Source organism: Panicum hallii, chromosome 1 (assembly GCF_002211085.1).
Source record: "Panicum hallii strain FIL2 chromosome 1, PHallii_v3.1, whole genome shotgun sequence".
Taxonomy (NCBI): Eukaryota; Viridiplantae; Streptophyta; class Magnoliopsida; order Poales; family Poaceae; genus Panicum; species Panicum hallii.
Window position 1 is genome coordinate 6,744,509 of NC_038042.1, and position 9,367 is coordinate 6,753,875.

The 9,367-nt window shown below is 50.2% G+C and overlaps 1 protein-coding gene across 1 annotated transcript; it reads right to left on the reverse strand.

Annotated features, from left to right (window-relative positions):
• Positions 1-4,620: 4,620 nt before the first annotated feature.
• Positions 4,621-8,099, reverse strand: LOC112889757 (receptor-like protein kinase 5). The gene is made up of 2 exons (XM_025956530.1): positions 5,451-8,099; positions 4,621-5,342 (listed from the first exon to the last, which is right to left on the reverse strand). The coding sequence occupies exons 1-2, from the start codon at positions 8,038-8,040 to the stop codon at positions 4,861-4,863; spliced, it is 3,072 nt and encodes a 1,023-aa protein (XP_025812315.1). The 5' UTR covers positions 8,041-8,099; the 3' UTR covers positions 4,621-4,860.
• Between the last annotated feature and the right edge of the window lie 1,268 nt (positions 8,100-9,367).

Here is a 9,367-nt window from a genome sequence, read left to right on the forward strand (position 1 = left end):
CCCACCCATCCCCCACCATCCTGCCCATATATTGAAGTTCTAGGTCCGCTCATATCCATTTATAATATAATATATATTATTTCGTGCAATTGTTGGTTTTTTGGATAATGGACACCGCCTGCCTCTACCAGACTCCAACATTTCTTCATCCTGAATAATGAATAATATCTTTGTCTGGGCTAAACGTAATACCCATCCTATTCTTGCGGTGAGAGCACTGGCAACTCCGGGGACGTGTGTAAACTACACAGCTTGCCATTTCCCGTTGGCTTCACCGCCTAGCGCGACACCAGTAGGCATCCATCATCACGGTTGTCATCAGGTGAAGGATTGGCAGCGCCAGGATCAATCACAGAAGTGCTAGAGTGTGAAGCCTTGGCAAGATTCGTCATGTTGGGTTGTATGTTTTGGGCCTCACGCAGGATAGATGACACGTAATACCGCATACTTGCGGGCTAGTGATCGAAATAGCAATCTGACATGGATTATGTATAGTACAAATTCCAGGCAAAGTGGATAAGATAATCAAGATGTTATATACATCTTGTTATATACACCTAAAATGATCTGTCTAATTATATAGACGAAGCCTAAAATGGTATGTCTAATTATCCAGAGATCCCTCCTGCCAAACATCTGATCGATAATTCTCTCAAGAAATTGAGTGTTGTCATCCTATTTAAAGATACATAATGCAAAGTACCCAATAATATAACTCAAATCACCAACATCTACAATGTTGCATGTTATATTGAAGCAAAGCAATGTGCACAGTACATGCAACCAAACTACAAGCAAAGAGTTACTTTTTTCCAACCTTCAAACCGATGGAGGAGACGGAGGAGGTAGCTATTTTTACATTTTTTCAACATGTATATATGATCATTTTTATGATGTTTAGACTAAAGGCCCCTATTTCTAATTTCGCCCGGGTTGGTTGGCTCGAAGCATTCCATACCCAGGGTGTGTACACACACACCCCTACATGCTATTCTACGTTTTAAGTGTAATTACACCAAAAAAATTATGGAATACATTTTCAGTAATAACCATTGAGCACAATTACTTAACACCATTTTACTAAACGTGATTCAGTAATACGGCAACTCGGTTCAATAATTTCTGGTCAGATAGTTTAGTAATTTGACTGCTGGGTGTAGAATAGCATTACCATATATATACACACACATTATATATATAATGTGTGTATGTATGTGTGTGTGTATACACACACATTATTGTGTGCAGTTGCTGATCTTTTGGACGGTGGCAACCGCCTATGCCTCTATCGGATTCCAACATTTCTTCATCATCAATTATATATATATGTGGTTTGTGAACATAATACCCATCCTATTCTTGTGGTGGGAGCACTGGCAACTCTAGCGGCGTGTATAACTACACAGCTTGCTATTTCCCGTTGGCTTAACCGCCTGGCGCGGCACCATTAGGTATGTGTCATCACGGCTGTCGTCACGCGCTAGGATCAATCACAGAGGAGCTAGAGTGTGAAGCCTTGGCAAGATTCGTCATGTTGGGTTGTATGTTTTGGGCCTCACGCAGGATAGATGACATGTAATACCGCATATTTGCGGGCTAGTGATCGAAATAGCAGTCTGACATGCATTCTGTGTAGTACAAATTCTAGGCGAAGTAGATAAGATAATCAAGATGTGTATAACATCTTTCTTGCTCTGCACGGGTTATATATGATTCACTCGTAACAGACGATGCCTAAATTGGTATGTCTAGTTATCCAGAGATCCCTCGTGCCAAACATATGATCGATAATTCTCTCAAGAAACTGAGTGTTGTCATCCTGTTTAATGATACATAATGCAAATTACCCAATAGCATAACTCATAATCACCAACATCTACATTGTTGCAAGAGATATTGAGGCAAAGCAATGTGCACAGTACATGCAACCAAACAACAAGCCAACGGTTACTTTTTTCCATCCAACGACATCAGTGTCAGATTTGTACTCCGGCAAGTCCATCCTGGGTATCCTCAGATAGTAGATTTGAGGTGAGGGAGATCACAGGGACAAGAACATGATGGTAACATAAAATGAAAGGGTTTTAGACAAGTTCGGGCCGCCGAGAGCGTAACACCCTACGTCCTGTGTTTTGGATTGTATTGATTAGTTAGGGTTTCTCTGGATGAGATGGTTCGTGTTCTATGGGTATCCGCATGGCCCCCTTATATATCCGAGCAGTCGTGGGTTATAAGTTAGGTTAAGATCCTACCCAGGTTGTTTTACAAGGAAATGAGTCAGTTTAGATACGCAACATCAGGGTTACATGATACGACTCATATTCTGATCCAAAATGATCCTTCCGTAGTCCAACCGGGTGCCTGTCCGCCGGGTCGTATTGCAGGGTCATCTCCTGAAGAGTCGGACCCCACTCGGCAAGGAGATACCTAGATCCACCTCCGTCAATATGGTACTTGTACAATTGATTCAATTCTCCAACATTTGTTAGGCCTTCATTAGGCTGGTTTTCTGGATCCAAAACCACTAAACTTTGTTCAGGCTCCATGTTTAGATCAAGCAAAATTTTTCTCTAACAAGGTACTCTACAAAAAAATGTAATATGTTTTGACCTGACAATATTGATGGCTTCTATCTCTTAGATGTTACAATATTTGAGGAGAAACATAGTACCACCATAACTTTCATTGTCGAAGAGTGAAAGATCTCACAAGTTCTCCATACGTCAGTTTCTATCCAGCCCAGCAACGAAGTGTCCGTCCGTCTGCAACGGCTAGAATTTTCCTTCACGGTCGAAATGAAGCCGCCAAGAAAAATATAATTTCCTTGGCTTAGTGTTTAACAACCAAGGAAATATATATTCCTTGGAGGAGGATGAGATCCTGCCAAGAAATTTGTGCATTTCGTTGGCGAGTTTGTTGGACACCCAAGGAAATTGAGGATTTTCTTGACAGACAGATTTATTGAACAACCAAGGCAATGATGTGTTTCCTTGATGGTTGGCAGCTAAGAAAGTGCCTGTTAAATACATACCTTGCTTGTTTCCACTTAAACTTATACTAGCAGAAATTCTCGCGTGCGTAGCTACATATCCACTTAGGGTGTGTTCGTTTCCTGGAGTCTAAAGTTTAGAGGGGTCACATCAAAGAGAATCTTGTCATTTAGAAGTATTAAATAAAGTCTAATTACAAAACTAATTGCAGAACCCCAGTGCTAATTCACGAGACGAATCTAATGAGGTATATTAGTCCATGATTAGCGAATGATTACTGTAGCATCACTGTGGCAAATTATGGATTAATTAGGCTCATTAAATTTGTCTCGCGAATTAGCACCCAGCTGTGCAAAAAGTTTTATAAACAGATTTTATTTAATATTTTTAAATAGTAAGATTCTCTTTGATATGATGGGTCTAAAGTTTAGAGGGTAGAAAACGAACATGTCCTTAAACATATTAATAGTAGAAATATCCGTGCATTGCTACGAGTCCTTACACGCATACAAGTCAGCCCACTGGTGCGCTAGAAAAAGGATTTGTATATGAAATGGCCCAGGGACACATAATAGAAATGTTGGATCTAGTATTTTTCAAATGTTGAAGGCTCCAAATATACTTATGTTATTTTTTCAATAAAAGAATAAAAGTGGGTATCACCCTCTTTAAGGATGGAATCACGAGGTTAAGAAAAAACAGAGAAAAGAGTTGGTAACATAACAAAGTGATGATAGACAGTTCATGCTAATGTTGTCCTGCACTGCACGTGACGGCATTTGTATCCTCCGTTGAAGCAAACTGCGCGTGGATAAAAAAGAGCAAACCACACGCTCTTGTGGGCCGTCCTGGGCCAGCCAGATGTATATATTGGACTGCTGCTGAATTTCAGATAGGGAAGCTTCAGCAAAAGGGGCGAGCATTACGAGTGTGCATTCATAGGGTTAAAGGGGCGAGCATCAGGGGCGAGCATTGTCGGTGTGTGTTCATTGGACTGAGTGTACCTACGTTGTTGAGTATATGAGGTGTACTGTATAATTAGAAAAAGAAAGGGCAAATCCACCACCAGCAGGTCATTCGTAGCCTGACGCACGATCCCATATTTTTTCAGTCGAAAATATTAAATTTCTTACCTTAAATAAGGATTAGATAAGATCTTGCCGCACAATTAGTGTGGACAACCGTACTTGTATCCCTACCTGACTTTAAGGAAAGGGAGGAACCATGCTACAAGCGTCCGATCAAAAATGGTTGCCTCGTGTGCTGATGACAACCGTAGGATTCTTTTGGTTGGACTTTTGGACCTGCTTTTGCTTTTGCAAAAGTCAAAAGCCAACCAAAGGGCTTAAACGCATCAAGTGTTTTTGCCCAAAAGCAGTTTTCACCCCTAGTACAAATGCAAAAGCACCTCCCCCTGCTTTCAAAAGTAAAAAATTACCCACCTACCACTGGTTATGAAAAAACGGTTCGTTGTATTGACCTCCCGTCATCCGCTCGCCTCCCGCCCGCCCGGCCCCCCCCCCCACCCCCGCACCCCCTCCCACCTTGCCCCCCCAGCTCGTCCCGGAGCGCCCCACCCATATGGATGAAAAACTTAGAAAATTTAATATTTTTCTTTCCAAAATATACATTTACATGCGAAATAGTGAACATATTTGTACGAGTATTTTGGTTTATATACAGTCCCACAAACCTTCAGGGGTATTACAGGTATTTCACCCACGGCACACGGTTTCCCACAGCTCACAGCTGCTCTAACCAAACGGTTTTCTGCTTTTTCCACAGTAGCTTTTTCACAGCAGCTTTTCCACAGCCCACAGCTCACAGTAGCTTTTCCAAAAATCATAGCCCAAGCAAACACACCCTGGAGTTAAACGGGATGCGCCACGAAGCCGCCGCTCTCCTCGTCACCATCCCAAAACTTGCCGCCGCTGTCCAGCGGCCTCTTGGCACCTTGCTCGCCCTTCCTCCCCTTGGGGAGTTGTGCCCGTGCGATGTCGTCGTCGCCGCCGTCCCGGCACGCGCCGGCAACGCTGGACGTGCGGTCGTACTGGAGGAGCTGCTGCAGCACCTGCTTCATGGACGGCCGGGACGTCGCGTCGTCCCCGGTGCACATCACCCCGAGCAGGAACACGGCCACCGCGTCCTTGGCGTGCACGGCCCGGTCCCGGATGTCTCCGTCCACGACGTCGTGCAGAGGGCCCCCGGCCTTGTACCGCCGCCACGCCCACTCCACCAGGCAGCACTCGGCGCCGTCGTCGTTCGCCACCCGCCCGGTCGCCAGCTCCAGCAGCACCACGCCGAAGCTGTACACGTCCACCTTCTGGTTCACCTTCACGCCGCGTCCACACTCTGCAGCCAGACACAGCAGAACAGACCAGAGTGGCCACGATTCGTACGGTGTCCATTTAATAAGTCTGAGATCAACAATAGACCTGGCGTCTTGTGCCATTAATTTACCTGGAGCCATGTAGCCGAAGGTGCCGCCGACGGCGGACACGGACTCCGGCTCGCCGGACTTGACCAGGATCCGGGCGAGCCCGAAGTCGGCGATCTTTGCGCGGAAGCCCGGGTCGAGCAGGATGTTGCTGGACTTGACGTCCCGGTGCATGATGGGCTGCGCGGACTCGTGGTGCATGTAGCTCAGGCCCCTCGCCGCGTCGATGGCGATGCCCAGCCGCGTCGGCCAGTCCAGCGGCGCCGTGGCGCCGGCGCCGGCCGGGTCCCGCGGGTGCAGCCACCGGTCGAGGCTGCCGTTCTCCATGTACTCGTACACCAGCAGCTTGGTGTCCTCGCTGGAGATGTAGCAGAGGAGGCTCACGATGTTGTTGTGCCGGATGTCGCCGAGGATCCTCACCTCCGAGTCGAACTCCTTGTCCAGCTTCTCCTCGGCCTTGCCCCTGCTCCACAGCTTCTTCACGGCCACCACCGCGCCGACGCGGCCTCCGAGGTGGACGCGGTACACCTTGCCGGACCCGCCGCTGCCGATCACGTTCTCCTCGCGGAGCTTGCTGAGTATGTCGCTTTCGGTGAAGTCCACCTTGCGGAACGGCGTCACCTTCCACGTCGTCAGGTCGCACCCGCGCGTCTTCCGCCGGATGATGAAGCACACAACGGCACCAATGAGGATGACGCCGGCGACCACCGAGAACAGGATGATCAGGCCGGTTGACATCTGGTTGTGGCCACGGTAACACGCCGGAATGTTCATGTTCAGGTTCACCGTGGCGCAGAGGCCAGGGTTCCCGAGGAACGCCTCATCGAATGCCGGGCTCTGCAGCGACTCGGGGAGCTCGCCGGTGAGTTGGTTGGAAGAGAGGTTGAGGCTGCTGAGGCCGAGGTTGTTCAGCTCCTCTGGTATTTTGCCAGTGAGCTCGTTGTTGGAGAGATCAAGCATGGTGAGCACCGGCAGCAGACCGATTTCCGCCGGGATCCCACCGGAGATCAGATTGCTGCTGAGGTTCAGGTAACTCAGCCTTCCCAATGATCGGATGGAAGGTGGAATCGAACCCGAAATCTGGTTCCCCGCGAGGTTCAGATCGGTGAGGTTGGCGAACCCCGACATGTTGGCCGGCAGCTCGCCGGAGAACCGGTTGTTCTCCGCCATGAAGCTCTTGAGCCCCGGTGCCGAGGACGGCACTTCGCCGGAGAACAGATTGTTCCCCATCTCAATCCGTGTGATGTTGGAGGATATCACGCTGGGCAGAGTGCCGGTGAAGCTGTTGTTCTGTATCTCGACGGTGGTCAGCTTGGGGAACGCCGACCATACCTCCTCCGGGAACGCGCCGGCGAGGTGGTTGTTCTGCAGCATGATGTTGTCCAGCGTGTCGCACGCCCCCAGGGCCGCCGGGAGCTCGCCGGAGAACTCATTGTTGAACAGCACGATGTCGTAGAGCTTCTTGTTGAGGCAGAGGGTGTCCGGGACCGTGCCGTTGAGGAGGTTGTCGCTGACTTCAAGGTTGCCGAGCAGCGAGTGCTTCCCGAGCTCCGGCGGGAGGGGGCCGGAGAGCCTGTTGTTAAACAGCCGGATGTCCACGAGGTTCGGGAGCAGCCCGATGCTCGCCGGAATCGGGCCGGTGAGGTTGTTGTAGTACAAGTAGAGCATTTTCAAGTTCTTCATCTCGCCGATGGCCTCCGGCATCGGTCCGGTGAGCCAGTTCGCCGACAGGTCGAGCTGTTGCAAGCTGAAGGCGGTGACCTCTGGCCCAATCCCACCCGTGAATCTGTTCTCGTAAAGGTACAGGAACTCGAGCTTCTGAAGCTTCCAAACCCATGACGGGATTCCACCGTCGAGCTTGTTGTCGTACAGAGCCAACGTCGTCAGCTCAGTGAGTGACGAGAGTCCGTCGGGGATGCCGCCTGTCAGGTTCATCCCTGACAGCCATAGGATCTTCAGATTGGTAAGCTTTCTGAACTCATCAGGGATAGGGCCTGGCGCGAAGGGGTTATTTGCCAGAGTTAGCGTCTCGAGCATGCTGAGCTTTGCAATGGCCGAGCTCGGATAAGTCCCATTGAAGCTATTAGTGTCAAGAACGAGGGACTTGAGCTTGGAGAACGCGGCAATCGCCAGCGGCACGCTGCCGGTGAAGCCATTGCATGACAGGTTGAGGTGCTCCATCTCCGGCGACAAATTATCGATGTCAGCCGGGAGGGCACCGGAGAAGTGATTGTTGGACAGGTCGAGGTACTGCAGAGCCGAGCAGCCATAGAACGCCGTCGGGAACTGGTTGGTGAGATTGTTGTAGGAAAGGTCTAGGTACGACAGGCTCTTGATGGTGCAAATGGAAGCTGGGATCGGATTGGTTATGTTGAGATTAGGGAAGGATAGCTTGGTCACTTGGCCATTCTTGTCGCAGCTGACCCCTGCCCAGCTGCAGTGGGAAGAAGCGTTCTGGGGATTCCATGAGCTGAGTGCAGGTGGGCTGCCCCAGTCTTTCTTGATTGTTAGGAGCGTTTCTTGATCGGTGGCCAGCTGCGCCATGGACCGCGAGCTGGAGGTGGAGGTGAGGAACACTAGCAGGAAGAGGAGGAGGAGATACGAGTGAGCCATTTCTGTCGCTGTTAGGGGTGTGTGTGTTCGTTTGTGACTCGGATATGGTGAAGTAGCTCAGCATCTGGATTCTTATAAAGAAAAGATGTGGCCCAGTGGGGCACTTGGGGCTCGATGAGTGAGACAAGGATTAACGACCCATTAGTCAAGTCGTTGCGCATGAACAATCGCCACTACATTAATTATTGGTGGAAGGTTCTCTGATCGAAGAATTTGCTATCAGCCACTAGTTTGTGCTTCTAGATCCGATTTGGGGACAAAGATCATCAGTGTCAGATAAGAGTGAATCGTCATTCACTAAAGACTATAGTAGACTAGCAGTATGATGAAGGGGATGTCACTGAAAAAAAAATTTGCTTTCTTTTTGCTAGCCAGATGCTGGACACAAGAACAGTGATCACGGCGTGATCTAGTACTGTGAGTGTGTGACAACCCTCCTCCAAACGTTTTGGGTTCTGTTCCATCCAATTTTTTGGTGTGCTTTACACACATGTCGCCTCTTTCCGGCAGAAAGCAGCCAGCAGGGTATATGTGCATTGACGAGTGGCACCGAGTCTTAAGGCGTGATATTCGTGAGACAGAGCACCGGCCGGCGAGAAAAACTCTGGTGAATATGATTCGCATCGTCCTGAAAATCAGGCTGTGGACTCGCATGGCCCTGCTAGGCCCCTACTTTTTACATTTTGATCCTTTTTTAAAAAATTTCACGTTTGAACTCTTAGGGAAGTATTCTCGGTTTTGGACCTGAGGGTCGGCGCCGTGACTCACAATGCCGAGGTAACACATCTTGACGCCGTGAGTCATAGTGCCGAGGTTGCAGCTCCAGTAAACGTGGCTGCAGCGGTGGTGTTGATGTGGCAGGGAGCTCGGCGTCAAGATCCGTGGCGCCGAGCTCCCTGCCACGTGAGATCCCCGGTTCCTCCATCTCTCTGCGCGCTCTCTCTCTCCCCTTTCCGCCGTCTCTCTCTCGGTTCTCTCTCTTCCCTCCACCCTCACTCTCGGATCTCCGGCGCCGTTGCCGCAGCTCCCCTCACCGGCGCCCGCCTCCTCACCATCATCGTTGCCGCCACCGTCGCTTCCGCTGACCAGCGCGGCCGCCGGCTCCGCTCACTGGCGCCGCCGCTGCCTGCGCCCCCCCGCGCGGGCCTTGGGGCCGGGGCTCAGCTCCCGCGCCCCCGCTCCGCTCGTCGCGTGGCCCTTGGCCGCCCTCGACGGGGAGGCCGCGCTCGCGCCAGCACCGCCGCTGCCTCCACTACTCGGCGCCCGGTAGAAGAAAGGGGGTGGGATTTTTTAAAGCAAGCTCGGCGCCATGGCCTATGGCGCCGAA